Raw genomic sequence first — 16,936 nt, 5'->3', positions numbered from 1 at the left:
ATACAGTGACGTAAGACCTGGCTCTGTGCTGGCTCTTTAGCCTGTGGAAAAGCAAACCGGTTCTTTGGAGGCTTGTCAGTCGAACAAACTCCGAACCAGCACTAGCTCTAGCTCTGAACCAGCACCTGGTTCTTGTTGGTGGAAAATGGGGTAAGAGAGGAGGAGCTGCTGTTGTATGAAATTGTCCATTTGAAATCTAGCAAGTGATAGGACTAGTACTATTATTGTTTTCAGTCAATTTTAGCAACTGTACGTGCTGCTGTTTATTAATCAAAAACTTAAACAAGTATTTTTGACATCATTCGGGCCATCTTGAACTAATTCCAATCAGATAACCTAAAAGAAATGGTGCCCATATTTCAATTGTAAATTTTGGGATCTCCCTATCCACAGTGCCTGCTGCGTCAACCTTGTCTGTAGCAGTGTCAGTGGCAAGCAATCTGTCACCCTCTTTAGGTTCAGGCTTAAATATTTCAACCGCCTTAAGAAAAAGTGCTGAGGTGGCACTGTGTGAATTCCACTTCTAGCAATTAAAGAAGCCTAGAAGTCAGAGAGAGACAGGGAAGCTATAGACTGTGACACTTTGGCAAAAGGAGAGCAGCTTTAAAAAGCTCCAATTTAACAACCTGAAGCCACTTTTTTCCCCCCAGAGCACAGCGACACAATCTGTCGAAAACCATCACCAGGCACAAGGCAGGAGCAACAATGAGGATATTCATTTGTGGAAATACCTTTGTTTTGAAATGGTTTCAATATAAATATATTTGCATTGAGGCTTTCAGTTTACAGTTACTGACATTCCTTTTTTGCTGTGGCAAGCACTGCGGCTCTCTTTGTCTCTTTCAGTAAATGACAGTGTTTAAACATCTTAACGAAAGTAAGCAGAGATGACTCAGCAAATAAAGGATTTTGCAGCATTGAATAAACGTATACTTTTTCTTTACCTGTGACGGATAGCTCAGTCGTCCTCCGTACCACAAAGTTCCCAAACTGTAATTCGCAGGTGTAATTCCCAATGTCATCTTCCCGTACTTCCTTGATGGATAGAGTGTCCCTCCTCCTTTCTATGGTTTGTCTCCACTGCTTTGGCTTGCATTCCTTTATTTAAAACACAGACCATGGGGATCCAGAATGTTAGAATGAAGTAAATATACTGTGTTGACTGTCAAGTGTAACAAATGTTTGAAATCAGCTGGAAACACGCTTTTACTTGATGTGAGACTTTATATTTTGTCGGAGCTTTAATCATATTGGATGAAAATCACGGGATCGCATATCACACGGACATCCATTTTGTCATGCTTCAAGTAATGTGTTTGAGTCAGAACTACTAGCTAACTCAACCAATCAGCATCTGGTGAGGAGCTGTTGGCAGCTACAGGCGTTGTTTAGATGTGTGTGACGGCCGCGACTGTTCATTCAAAACAACAATGGCGGACGTGATAGACAGATGGTTCATCCAATCACCTGCCAGGTATTTATTTGAAAGTGCCTGCCCTTTTCCAAACAGTTTCCAATGACGGCTCCTCGGATGGTTCTGTGTAACAAACCATCTGGCTTGTCAGGTTACCGTCGAAACTTGAAATGTCTCGAAATAAGTAATGTGTAAATTGGTTGATGGGAAACATCTTTAGTGCAACCTAATAAGAAGCATTTAAATATGTACACAGGAAGTTAACTTTAGCATCAAAAGCTGTCAGATAACTTCTAAAAATAGTTGTTTTTGACTGCTTTGATCATTGTGATCTTGGCCACCATTGCTGCCTATTAAAGTGTTCTGTCTTAACTGAGATTTTGGGCCACAAAACACCTGAGGCAAAGGAAACTGGGGCACTGTGGGTTTGGTTTCAAACTGTGGTCCAAGACAGGCCTCCCAGAATTCAATCAGCACCCACTGACAAAGTGAGAGCCAATACCTGGAGGGTGTGGAGCCCACAGTCATTATCTGCCCTTTTAATTTGATTCTGTGGGAAACTGAAGAAGCGTCGTTGCCACCTAATCCAGCACACTTTAACATTTGATAAATTGGCCCCCGAGCTTCAACTAACTATCAAAGTGGCCTGTCAGACACGGGAGCTCTGGCTGGGTCAGTCACACCGTGGGTGTCACAATTCCCCGTGAGGAGGAAGAGAAAATTTAAGAAAAAGAAAGAAAAACTGAGGAAACAAGAGATTTGTATGTACACAGTGAATAGATTTATTTTTGTCAGTTATATATTTATTTTACTTTTACTTTCATAGGTCAGAGAGGAGATAGTATTTGAAGCTAATTAGACCTGAATATGGCTGACCTGAACTAGGTTACTCTTCAGATAAATGAAAGACCTTCTTGTGAAGCAGCTTTTTTTAATTTGAAAATAAAGGTCCAACTCTATTAATGTGCATGATGGGTTTCAGGTGATATACTGTTTAGACAACATCATACACCTCTGCATATAAAGTGAAATTAAATCAATGACGATTATTTGTGCAAACAGCTAATGAAAAGGGTGCATCTTACCTTGTACCACACAATCTCAGGCTCCACTCCTGGCTGCAGATAATCCTCAATGCCCATGCAGCTGATGTCTTTGCTTTTGCTTAGTTCTGCCTTCTCAAAGAACCTCATTTTGGAGTTGTAGCAGAGGTCTGTGTCATTCTCCGCCACTGTGAGAGACATGGACACCTTCATGCAGTAAGTGGAGTTCCTGCAAAAATACAAAGTTAATGAATCAGTCAGAGAAAAAAATGCGTCGATATCCTATTGAAGTCTTGCCAGATGCAGCAAACAAAAGCTGCCGGCAGTCCATCTCTGGCTTCACATAAACTCAGAGTCTGCGCTATTACAATCTCCACAAGGCTCATTCATTAGATTCCATGTGAATCACAAAATGTAGCAGTGGGAGAGGGAAAGAAACCTTCCTGGCAAAAGCAATCCATAATTTTTACAATTCATGTTTTTTGTTTTTTCCCAAGCAAACACTTTCCTTTAATGATGAATGTTGAATGATCATCTCCAATATGACCCTTAATCTGGACAATTACAGATTCTTAAAATGTTTTCTCATCCATTCAAGTATAAATATCAGGAATTAATAAAGAGCCTACCTCTCAACTATTAATGGAAAACAATAATATATAATTTATACACGTATTTGTACATGTGTGTATAAGGGGCAGGGACACAGGCGGTAATGTGGAGCAACAGCTCCGAATGTCAACAGCAAGATTGATTGAGCCTTTTGTTTTCACGTGTTAGGCAGATACAGTGCGAGCTAGCAGAAAATTACTTGCTACAATTGATGTACTGTAACTGCTCAGGTCATATACATGAGGAAGAGAATTTATAACGCAAGGGAGAGGGGGTGTAAAATGCAAGATAACTTGTAATGTTTGAAGACTACATGCTTGCCTGGGCTCACAGATACTGGCGAGCATTCATCCACGGTGGAATAAACATTTCATTTCACTGCTTGGTATTGCTGTATCCCTGCAGTAATCTGTGTTGCAGACATTTGTCTTTAAATACTTAACCAATCTGGGTTGAACATTCTCATGCAGAACCATGTAGGAAACCAGATCAGAGCTATTCTTGCCCAGGAAAATGATGATTTACAGACACATGAGAGGTAAAGATACAGCTGCTAAGCATCTACAGCGCTCCTTTTTGAGACATTAATTGGACAGCAAATTTGAGATTGGATCTGCTTCTTGGTTAATTCATAACAGAACATGGGAATATATGAACACATTGATTCACTGTGAAAGTTGTGCTATTTAAAGGAGGGGAACAGAAGCAAAGGTCCTTGATGATCAATGCATTCAATAAGAGCACCTTTTCTTTGCCAAAAGTGGCTAATAAGACTGTGACAATTGACAAGTCCCGCAGCCTGACTGCAGCAAATCCGTCCTGTTTAAAAGACCAAACAAATTGGCAATGTTTAGGAAAATCTCATTGCTAATTTTCCAACTAAAGCTGGTTACACAAATTGAGCTGAACCAACAAACAATTGCAAACATGTTAAATCCTTACATAATTGCGCGGCATTAACTGCCTCGTGGATTAGTACAACACACGCTGGTCTTAGCTACAGTGTCAGCAATCAATCCCTCGCCCTTCGGACTGGCCAGTGTCGCACGCTCTGCTTACAGAGGGTGTGCCATTTTCATGAAGCCCGGATGCAAATGTAACATGATGTGGAGATTATCCCAGACAACTTCTACCAGATGGACACCTGTGCAAATGAGATCCCACGGGAGTGCTCTCTTCCCTGTTAAATATTCTGGCCAGCACTGATAAACTCGCCCGCTGGAAGAGAGAGAGAGAGAATTGTGTCATCTGCTCCACATGAGTGATCGATGGTGTGGGCCAACACTTTGTCCTACAATGTCTTTCCAACATTTCACATCCATCACGATGCCTTTTGAGCCTGAAGAGCCAGGTGATCTCTTGACTATTCACTCAGCAGCTATAATATTCATAAAGCTTATCCAAAGAACTAAGCAGGATGATGATCCTACTGCTGCACTCGCTACGCACTGAGCATTCAACGCTCGTGGAACCATCTGCGTACTGCTGATACAGTGATAACAACCTCGGTGATACCATGGCATTAATGGGTGACAGTGTCTGTCAAATGTGTCAAACTGAAGGGGCTATGCAATGTGGTGGCAATGATAGATAGCATCCTGCATACATCAACCCAGAGAAGTGTCAGGCCGACAGCTACTGTATACAGCTGGAGGGCAGGCAGAGGACTTGAGTTGCATTATGCGGCAATTGCAGTGAAATTATGTGCAATGGCCAGTTAGGAGTTAAGCAGCTTGCTGAAAGAATTCTGATTGGCACACTGTGGAAAGACACTGCAGTCTCTCCTTACGGCAAGATGCTCATGGGATTTAGCAGTACTGGTTAATGTATGACGTTTCTATTTTTTAAGAGTAAGATCGCTCCTAACCAAAACTATCCACCATTTGATACATATTTTATTTCATTCTGTCATTTAATCTACCCCACCAGAGGATGAAACCAGATAGAACATGCCCTTTACCTCAGAAGCTTTTCACTCCCGATATTAAATAATAGGCAGAAGAATTGATTTGAAATTCTCCTGAGAATCCATGGCACCTGCGGGGAAATTAATGAACTTACTTAATGAATCTCTTAATTAAAATAACTCCTTTCTAATAGAAATTGGATGGTGAAATAATTGCTGATTACTCATTAGAGCTTACTTTCAATGAACGATAACGTTCTCAGAGAATTGTCTCATCACAAGGCGAGAGGTCCAAAGGTTGATGAAAGTAACCTTGACATCATGTCCTTAGAGGGCAGCCATTTAAACCCACCACGGATATTAGGCCTAACCCTTTAAAGATTTGATATAGCATGTTGACCTATGCTGTACAGTAACATTAAAGTCTTGACTGAGGACAGGATTAGCATTTCAAAAGGGGTGACTGAGGTTTATCTTAATGCAGCTGTCATTCCATAGAAATCATTCAGTGATAAAATAACCGAAATGTTACAAAAGTTATTTGGTGTATATTTTTTAACTGGCTTTTTCTAACTAACACTGTGAAACTATACTTACAATAACTTAAATGTCTACAAGAGGCATGCAATGAAAACTAATGAAATATATATAATAATATATGGCAGCATCCCAACTGTCTCATTGGCTTGAACGGTTGCTCGATGCAAGCAGGCACATCCTCCAACACTGTAGCTTTATATAAAAATCACATACATATCCCTACTATAATCAGGGCATCAGGCTCAGTAGAGATATTGCTAACATCTCCCAAATCATTACCATGTCCCTGAGCAGCACACTGGACATGTACAGTATATACTTGTTTGTGTGTGTGTGTGTGTGTGTGTGTGTGTGTGTGTGTGTGTGTGTCTACAGTGTACAGCAGCATTGTAGTTAAACACCTAACTGTATGTGAATTCTACATTTTCAATGTCACGTTAAACTGAGTCACTGAGTCAGAAAGGAGCCCTAACTGACTTTAATTCTTTATATGATGGTTGAATGTTTTGTATTGAATGGAGTAATTAAGTGGTCTGGGTAGAAATAGAATCTTTGAAGGACACTTGAGCGTGTCTTTTCCATACAACCTTTATGATCGGATGTACCAGACAAGTCTGGCTACACTGCTGTCACTGCATGTAAGCACATGTATACAGATGGGCGACAAATACAGGGGATAAAAAACAACATCATGTGTTTTAGTAAGTGGCAGGATGAACACCATTGTTTCAAAAGATATTCCCTCATTTGGTGTTTAATAATGGTTGTGGAGACAGAGTGCTGTCTAACACGTTAGTCCAATATCTTCTATTGGTTTTCAATTAGGTTAAAATCTGGTGACTGAAGGCCATAGTATACAATTCACATTATATTTTCATACTCAAACCCATCTGATTTTGTATTGTTTCTCAGATCATTTATTCAGGTTTTTCCTTTAATTTGTCACCCAATGTATGTGTATGTGAGTTTTAAATAATCCTGATGTTTTCTAAGTGTGTCCTGTTTCTGTAGAGCGCAGAATAAGTCTGGAACTGCTGGAACTTTCTATTGTTTCCCTCCCTTTGGCATCATTTTGTGTCAGTGTGTAGCAAAAGCTAAAGGGAATCACATCAACAGGGGCCTAAGTATATAAGTGACATCACTGGTCCATCTCGTAGCCAGTTGTGTCAGCATATACCTGAGATTGGATCGAAACGTCAACCCGGCCTACGTCAGGATGTCAAGGGCAGATGTAAAAACAGCCAAGATCTTTGAGAGCGCACACCCGCCGCAGTTAATGCAGCCTGGCATGATTGGATGTGCCACGTCACTTTAGAGACGGATGTAACAATGGCTTTAGACAGGCAGGGAAAAAGTCTGGTCAACATCAAATAATGACTGAGACCAAGACAGGTCCCAAGTCCAAACTGGCAAAAGACTAAGGAAGGCCTGAGAGGTCAGAAAAGTGGTGTTGATACTGAGCTAGAGACTGATATTGGACTAAAGTATTGCATTTATACAAACATATAGCATATGTGCATTACATCAGCACCCAGGACTACCTTCCCTGTCCACACCAAGCAAAGATTAACCCAGATCAAGACAGGACCTGCCCAGTAATCCTAAATCAGTATTTGATGGTCCCTGCATTATTTATGGCCAGAGCAAAGGTCCTAGTGAGCAGTGGGAAGACTGGGGCTCCTACCTGTAGCGCCAGCTCATAACTCACCTGTCAACTCTAGCACCAAGCCCAGGATGATTAAGCACCCCGGCTCCCCAAATCTGACTGTGGGCCAACTTGCTCCTACTTAGCCTCTGTCTAAGACTGTGGCACTTGTCTGCCATGCTGGATCAACTGACTCCTGCCTCAATTATAATCCATACACCTCTTTCTCTCCATCCCTCTGCTTATGGTTTGTCTCTGTCCCCGCTTCCACCCGCCCCTTTTCTCTCCTGTCTTGTAGTACACAACAATATCTCAGAGAGGAACACACACCTCTGCAGGTAATTTAGTTTTGCCACACTGTGAAAAACACATGCCTGCACCTGCCTACACACTTGTATCCACACATGCACGCACACACACAAAATATACAACAATAGACAAGCAACATCTCTGCATTGTGTGATATGTAATATTCACAACTACAAAGAAAGAATAGCTTCCACAGAACTTCCTTACAACTGTATATACAGCATGGGATCGATCATGCAAAGCACTGAAGGGTCATATACTTTGAACTTAATGTCTACTTTTGGTTTCTGAGGTGTGATTACTGAAAAGATTAACTTGAAGCTGAAGGAAATTACATTAATACAGTAGGGATTTATTGATAAACTCTCACTGCTAAAAATTAGTCTGTGGGTTTCTTTTTCAGAAAAATGGATGCTTAGCTTTGTGACTTAAATGTATTAGGTAATCCATGAGAGGAACAAATTAGGGCTAGCACTAGAGACTTTAAGTACACAAATGAATAATGATTTTGTATTCTAACTGGAATTATTTCCAGTGAAGACCACTGAAGGACCACACAGTCCCCGAACCCTACCTTTAAAACTACTGTTCTAAATATACACAATGCAGTACATACACATTTGCAAAAGCAATCATCTCATCCCAAGAAACTACCTTAACCAAATGACTGAGTCTGAGGATTCCTCCAAGCCTTCCCTTGAGTTGAATGTCTCAAACTGACAGTAGCACTTCTTGTGTGCAAATGCATTAGTCAGTCATTTCCAACTGTAGTTGATGCCTTCGGGGAACTCATTTTCCATTCCACGACATCCTCCACTCATCGTTATGCTAGCAACCTGATTTCATAACAAGCATAAACAATTTGTCTCCACTGTATTCTCTTCTAACCCCCGTCATGACCTTATTCATTGGTCCCCAGGCCCTCTGGGTGTAATGTATGAGCAGCCATACTGCTATGCATATGAAATACAAGCTGTCTCTCTCTACCAATGCAGGAATGGGCTGTTGCAATGAGGGTATGGGCCATATTGCTGAAAAAATGTAAACCAGTCAGTCGTTCCACGAATGAGAGGTTTGTGTTGTTCTATTGCAGATATATATTTTTATTTTTACCACTTTGGGGCAGCAGAAATAAGTTGCCATCGCATTTTAAGTTGATATGGCATACTTGCAACATTATTATTAATTTGGAGTTGTGTTTCTGTCCACCCTACTCTTCCATTATAGTAGTGTACATTTTTTAGATAGCAGATTAACGGCAATATATACTGAAATGACCTAAAGAAAGCGATGAAATGTATGAGTATATAAGCTGTTTATGGCTGATTTCAATGCAGAATGTTTATTCATTGCGAAGCTATAAATGACCTGATAAATTAATACATTTGCTTTTGAAAAATAATTTTTAATTTTTAATAAAATGTTTTAAATAAATAAAATAGTCTTTTTACAAAAGTCAGTTCAATTGTGATAATACATTGTCAAATGCTTTACAATCAGTACAGTATAAGTTTATTTTAAATGAAAAGTTTGATGAAATTCAAATGCTGTTACTCTCCCACATCCCAGGCATGTTCATATTATACTCTCACCCTTAGGGTTCAGGCAAGCTGTGAGTCCTCTCCTATATTACGGTTTGACTGATAGCTGCGGTATTGCAGATGTCTCCGTTGAAGCCCCACCGTTCACAGTCCAGGGGGAGAGGGGAGGCAGGAGAAAAAGTTGGCTGTGGTGCCAAAGTGATTCTGCTTGGGGAATGGTATTTCTGACATTTGTCTGGCAGATAAAAAACACCATCAGATATGAGGAAGAGAAGGTCAGTATCCCTCCTATCAGATAGCAATGGTTTGGCATCTTGTTTGATGACTTGCTCCGCTCAGTGTGGACCAGGAGAGCCAAGAGGTTGGCTACGCTGAGGACGTGACTGAATAAAATAAAATCAGTTGGGATGTGAAAATATCTAACCTGGGCGTTATTTTGCAGTCCAGCTTACGTATGAATAAAAACCCTCCATATATTGCATGTGTGTCTAAGATTAACAGAAAATCCTGAAAAAAAGGGTCCCATGTGACCTTCTGCTCAGTTGTCTTGGGAAGTCGTGCAGAATGTGACAATTGATTTGAGTCAAGAGAATAAAATCTCCACTGCTAACCTTCTTTCCCTTTGCTCCCTGTAGCCAGGAGCCATTTGAGCTCGGCTTAATCAAATGGAATTGAGCATGGGACAAATGTCCAATCAGAAGGAGCGTGAAGGGCATGCAATGAAATTGGTTGAGATCGTAATGCAGGCACATTTTGGATCAAATTTCTATTCCAATTTCTACAAAGAGTACCCAACGTGCATCAAAACGAGCATATCTAGGGCTGGTTAGAAATCAGAAATATTGGCCACTTTTGCTGCACAATTGAATAAATACCGATATCCATTCTGCATACTAAAATTCAGTTTTTTGATTTGGCCCATGACAATATCTATCCCCTTTTATTATTATTGGAAACCCAAATGAGATATCTGGAATATAAGAATATTTGTAAGGGTACACAAGCATGTGCACCTTTTATGATGAATGTTTGAATTTCAGTGTTTAAAAAAGATTGATAAAATTCTGTATTTCCGTTTGTATTATACATACGTAGAGAACATAAACTTGTCTACCAGATAATGGTTCTAACCAGGACAGGGATTATAATTTAAAATATTATGTATTTAGAAACACAGTAAGTAACTTTTCAATTTGGGCGTCATGTTGTTGCTCAAAGAATTGCCTGGAAATGAAAGTATTCCAAAATTTCAATGAGGTTACTAATCAAAAAATCGTTAGAAATACTAATGTTGATCTTTTACTTAGAATAAATCAATGTTGTGTCTTCCTCACACTGACAGAACATCTGGTTTTCCATAATATGTTTATTGTGAATCAATGTAAGGGAACTGAATTGCTCTTCCTCAGCATGCTAAATATGTGAAGCCTAAAATGCGGAAATGTCCAAATTAAGCACTGCATAAATGGAAACAAAGCACTACACTTAGAGCGAATGTTCACAGATGGCCATTGGTGAATTTTAATGAGGCCTTAAATATACTGTAGCTGCCAGAGAAATTAAATAAAACAAAAACAGATACTGTAGCTTTTTTGTGCAACTATAGATAGTGTTATGGCAGTGTAATCAGGTTATCATGCTCTAAAAGATCATCAAGGATTATGGAGTATTAAATGATTGTGGTTCTAAGCAATAAATGCTAAAAGCTCTGACTATATGCAGGAAAATGGTGTTATTCAAATTAATATGAATCCAGCCTGTTAACCAAAAACAGGTATGATAAATAATGTAATACTATAACGCACAAATGGAAAACTATTCCCCTGCACTCTGCTTTCAAGCCTCTGACCCTTTGCTGTAATATTTTTAACAACAAGATTTTTGCTATAATGAAAGAGTTTGATTAGGGATCAGCGAAAAAAAAATATGTAAACTATTGATTTAAAAGTTGTTAACTAATTACCAGTATGTTGAATACATTTTTCTCCATTTGTGTGCTGGAGGTCTGTTACTATCCAGCACCTGGCCCCATAATGGTTTCATGTGCATTCTTTTTTTTTGACACTGCCATTGTAACATCAGATGTCCACAGTGAATATCTGGCCAAGTTCACAGAGCTGAATAAAGCACAGTGTGAAAGGTGGACTAAGCCCAAACAGCAGCCTATACATTTTCAGACAATGGCTGCTGGAAAACCACCTCTACTAACCCACATAGAGCCAACTAAAAGGCTGTCCAGACAGACAGAGCAGTCTCTCTATACTGGCGTAAAGAAAACTGAATACAGGGAAGCATCATCAATAATCCCTGGCTGGTGAATGAAGCAGCTTCGCAAATCCATATCACACAATTAACGAAAACCTCACCTGGGCACTTTGAATAACTGCTGCCAGAGTTTTGGCACCATTTCTCTCATAACCTCTTGAAGTAGTTTGTGGGAAATGCTACGATTTGCTGTGGTGCCACTATTTTCTTGGATGATCGGTTAATGAAGTGTATGCTCTGCAGCTAATGTAACTGTACATTTCTTCTCCAAACCATTAGCTGCAGAGCATACATAAAACACATCACGGTACCTTTGTGGTTTGTTCACCACGTTAGCAGTCAGGCCCACCACTTTGTTCCGGACTGAATATTTCAACAAATATTGGATGTGCAGTCCCTTGAATTGTACTCTAATGCCACCATGAGGTCCAATTATCCATTAAAATATCTCCAAATCCACTTGATGGATTAGAACACAATTTGGTAGAGACATTAATGGCTCATACGCAATGTCTCCTAATGACTTTTGTGATCCCCTAAATTTTCATCTTTCATCACCAAGCAGTTAAAGCCTCAAGGGAATGCCATTTCAATGACTCTATGCTTTAATGACTTCACATTTCTTAGAAAAACTGTTCAAAAGTGAGAAAAATAGCCAACTAACAAAGCTCTGCAAATATACAAAATCGTGTGAAATAAAAAATATTTTAAAATGAAGTGCATCACCTGGAGCTGTTACAAATTCAAAGAAAACTAGAAGGGCATTTGGATAGCGCAGACCTCCGCCAAGGCCAGATGCTCTATCTTGCACTGTTAACAAGAGTGTAAAATAGTTCGTATATCCACACCGTGATTCTGATCCACTCCAAAATGTAATGGGTTCTTCCTTGGCCCATGCTACACCCTTTCAACAAGTTCCGTGAAAATCTGACTTGTAGTTGTTCTGTAATCCTGCTGACAGACAGACAAACCGAACTGAAAACATTACCTCCTCTGCGGAGGTAATCGATTCTAGAAATCAAGACACAAGGTGCAAGATTCCAGATGTAGGCGTCGGGGTATTTCTTATGTTTGGAAAGATTATTGGATAAAAAAGTAATTTTTCATTTCATTGTGACTTCAAAACCTCATCCATATGTGCCTCTGCACAGCACAGCATTTCAAAATAAACTCCATTAATAAACATCCATCAGGGCGTCATTGTTATAGTCCTCCTCGGTGAAGCTATTCCACAGAGCCCCAGCTAATGGATTGTCTCCTGCCAGGTAGCTTATAACACAAACACCATCCTTATATTATACATCATCTATAACCCCTGGCAGCACAAACCATCCCTGCTGCTCCTTAGTCTAGTGTCTCTCATTGGCTTTGACAGCTGGGCTGGATCAATTGGACAGGCCCTGACTCAGGCTGAATGACAGAGTGTTCCAGACGGCCCATTCTGACTGTCACTTCCCTGAGATATCACCAACCACTCCTGCACACGAATACTAACACAGTCAACATGTCTGCGCTCTGGGACGGGTAGGAAGTGTGTTTTCTGTGCAAATTCTTGGTGTGTACGTGTGTGCACAGCTTCCAGGTGAGGTGCACTCCCAGCTTAAATAAGCAAATGTACGTGCACACAGAGAGATGCACACCCACTCCTTTGCTATCTTCCCTTCCCATTGTCCTTTGCTGGTGACAGCCCAGGCATTGCAGGACATGCAGGAAACCCATTAATAAGCTTGGCAGCTTGCCAACACCGGTGAACAAGGTTAAAGGTTAAACATTAGCTATCTGCCAAGAAGTGGGATCCTCTCTGCGCTGCTACATCTGCCCTTAATCTGACACTGTAATCCCTGCACTTTCCACGCTGATCGATACACTGTGGATGTGTGTCCGGGCTTTTGTTTGACCAACACTGCAGAGTGTGTGCATGATGCATGCTTAGGTTGGTGATTGTTTCTGCTAAAGTTTGTTCATGAAATAGATGTGTGTTGATTTGAAAGCTGTTTAAAGACCATTGAATAATTACATTGCAATTGCTTAGTCTGACCTGCTGCTGTCATATCACACACAACATTAAAGACGTAGTAGGTATGACTTATAAAACTAACTTTCTGTCATCTTTGCTGAAACTGATCCTATGTTTGAGTGGAAAAAAATCTGGCTCCTCTGGCACCACCTATAGCCTGTAGTGCGATTTGCAAAAAATAGTGTCTAACTGTGTGTCAATCACTGCTCATGCACACACATTCATTCTCCCTTGTAGGGTGAGGGGCTTAGGAGACCGTTTGGGCTTTAGCAGAAATGGGGGGAGGGACTGAGAAGTTTTTGATGTTCAAATTCTTTGGCTAAATCCTGGATCTTCACAATCCTACCTACAGCACCTTTAAGATGGAAATGGCTGAAAGAAAGAATTAAAATAGAAGAATTCCAAAGATTTCTTTTAGACATTTTGAAATGGTAACATCCAACAGGAAAAGCAATGAAAAATATGAGGAGTGCACAGCAACTTTAACCTAGGAAACACCAACAACCATCATGCATTGCACATGACCTAAATAGAGCCAGATGTTTAAAAAAAAAAAAGTCTGCCAACAGGACACAACATTTTTCCACACATAATTCAATATATACAGTCCATGACAATTACATATTCCACAAAACTAGTGGAGCAACAACTCTGCCAACGTGAAGCTGGGAAAACACCTAAAGATTACTGAAAACTACAAAGGCTGGGGACTCCACACAGAACAACTTGTTTTAACATACAGAAAGTGACGTTGCTAGGCAATCCTAGAAATCCCACAAGAGCGTGAAATCTTGCATGTGACTGTATCAAAGCAGAAACACTTATCCATCAAATCAGATTGCTTTGCTAATTTATGCGTAATGCATGAGCATAAAAGTAAAAGAAACTGAGAAAACATGCTACATTATGATGAGAGGGTGGATGGAGAGACTAGGCAGCAAGGAACTCTGCAGAGAGCTGGTGGGGAAGGAACTTTATAAGATTGAGGTGAACGTCAGCTGAGCGAAGGTTCTGCTCTGAAACCAGGATGAACTGGATTAAAAAAATAATACTCACTAATAGCACAAGGCAACATTTTAGCATTTGCCATGTAAAATAATTTACATAATGTGATGTGGACGGTCCTGATTCCAGTTGAATCTTACAAGTGAAAGACAAAATAATTGAATGACTGAACACACACACACACACACACACACACACACACACACACACACACACACACACACACAAACAAATCATACGTATCAAATACTTTCATCCTACTATTGTAGATTTAAATCCAAATCACATACTTTGAGATCACCTGTGAACCATTTTTTTTTTTACATCTACTCCATGTTTTTTTCATTTTCCTGTCACGTAGCCATACCAGCTTTTACTTGGCTGTCATCGAGGTATAAAAAAACAGGAATTAGCAACTTTGTAATGCTAATAGGCTTACAGAGACACTTGCAGCAGTGCTGGGGAGTTAGTGGTATCCTCCAAGTACCCGGATGGCTGTGTGTGTGTGTGTGTGTGTGTGTGTGTGTCTGTGTCTGTGTGTGTGTGTTCTGTCATTCTACAGTAAGATACACTCAGTTACTGCAGATGTTTTCACTCTGCATACGACAGACCTCTCGGCATAAGATCTGAAAACTCTCAATGTGAAACAGCGCTGCTCATCATCATATCGGTCCCTCATTATATGTCCGTAATGCATGTTGCATGTAGTGTATCTTTGTGTGTGTGTGTGTGTGTGTGTGTGTGTGTGTGTGCGCAAGAGCAAAAGAGACAGGCATATGTGCTCAGTATGTTGAGTGTGTGCATGTGTGTCAATTTGGCCTGCTTTAACATACAGATTGGAGGCACATTAAGTCCCTGTCAGTGGCATCTTGTCTCAGGGGAGTAGAGAACTGACATGTGTGTGTGTGTGTGTGTGTGTGTGTGTGTGTGTGTGTGTGTGTGTGTGTGTGTGTGTGTGTGTGTGTGTGCAGGCTAGTGTATGACGATGCCCTCCAACAACCTTAAGTGCAGCTGAGCAAATACACAGAACAAGTGCACCATAGAGTGATAGAAATAAATAAATTATGTAATAATGAGGAACTACATTGCAAAAACAAATCCACCCAACAAGCAAGTAAACTTCATATTCAGTCTAAGGTTTAAGCTCTGCTTCAGTATACACACAAGTCTTGAAACAAGGAACAAACAGGAAGGGAAGACGACAGACACTATTAAGAACATGCCTCTTGATTAAGAAAGTACTTGAAACTAGATGATTTGAATTGAAAATAATTGTCTTTATCTGCACCCTGTTAGCACATTTTACCCAGCTGCTTTTGCTAACTGCAAAGTTATTAAGATGTTTGTGCTTTTTTTTTCAGTGCAGATGTGTCTCTGTCATCATCCACAGTTAGGTCCAGAAATATTTTGACAGTGACACAATTTTCATAATTTTAGCCCTGTGCGCTAACACAATGGATTTGAAATGAAATCATTGAGAAGGAATTGTAGTGCAGACTTTCAGCTTTATTTTGAGGGTATTTACATCAAAATTGGAGGAAGGGTTTAGGAATTGCAAACATTTTCATACATAGTCCCCTTATTTCAAGGGACCTAAAGTAATTGGACGATTGAGTCAAAAGCTGTTTCATGAGCAGGTATGGGCTATTTCCTATACCTTAAATAATTGGACAGCTGGCAGCCAAATCTCTTCCCCTGCATCTGGAAAGTCTGTGTACAGGACACATGGACTGAAAGTCGCTATTGTATATTACAGATGCCATATAGAAATCACATCATAAACTCACAGTTGAGTAGCTGAACCGAAGCCGAAGCATCTAGTTTCAAATACAATTCTGATGACAGGAAAAACTAGATCAAAATATAAAGTATTTTAGGTAAAGTCACCAAACAGACCAGCTACATTCTAAGTCCCTATAGGGATATTGTAGAAATATTATAGAAGGCTTGAAATGATAAATAAGGTTGACTATTGCTCCAGATTTCATTTTATCAGTGAGCGCTTGTTGATAGCATTTTACACCTGCATGCATTTTTAATGCAACCCTGTTCAATAATATCACAGTTTAACACATCCCCTACTGCTTTCATGACAAAGAAGCATAATCAATAACAAATATTAGCTAGTTTTGTAGGGACATTGTTAAATAAACTGCCTAAACAAACAAACCAGTGATGTGACTGTGTAGGAGAAACCCAGATGTTAATATCTCTATGATATTATTTCACTGAAGATGTATTAAACAAGAATAAAAAAAGAGCTGTAATCCTTACTATGCAACACTGATGCTTGAATAGGAAAAGAGAAACAAAAATGATGACAAATACACAAAATACATTGAAAAGATCATTTCTACAGAAGATGTAGAAGTCTGAGGACAAGCACGTCAGCAACAATCATGTGTAACATTCTTGGACACACTATCAATACTTGCTTTGACAAAATAACATCATAGGAGCCTATAGTAACTGGGATTGAATTGTTATAACCTGTTCAAGTACAAAATGTATCCAGTGAGAGATGATATTTTGTTGTGCTGTGATTAATTCGTTCCATCGCTCAGCGCTCTAATTCCCTAGGTCCCTTCATGTTTCAAAAGGGTGAGGATCCTCAAGTAAAAACACTGCCAAGAGCCTTA

At 39.9% G+C, this 16,936-nt stretch overlaps 1 protein-coding gene across 6 annotated transcripts in view; it reads right to left on the bottom strand.

Moving 5' to 3' along the window:
• Positions 1–16,936, bottom strand: part of LOC114551118 (interleukin-1 receptor accessory protein-like 1) — a 269,852-nt gene that overhangs the window by 124,749 nt on the left and 128,167 nt on the right. For all 6 annotated transcript variants that reach the window (XM_028572210.1, XM_028572209.1, XM_028572213.1 and 3 more), the window contains 2 exons: positions 2,500–2,686; positions 945–1,098 (listed from right to left, as the gene is read on the bottom strand). In XM_028572210.1, the coding sequence (XP_028428011.1) occupies positions 945–1,098; positions 2,500–2,686 (341 nt within the window). The remainder of the gene's footprint in view (positions 1–944; positions 1,099–2,499; positions 2,687–16,936) is intronic.

This window comes from Perca flavescens, chromosome 24 (assembly GCF_004354835.1).
Source record: "Perca flavescens isolate YP-PL-M2 chromosome 24, PFLA_1.0, whole genome shotgun sequence".
NCBI lineage: Eukaryota > Metazoa > Chordata > Actinopteri > Perciformes > Percidae > Perca > Perca flavescens.
This window is presented reverse-complemented; position numbering and strand designations above follow the sequence as displayed.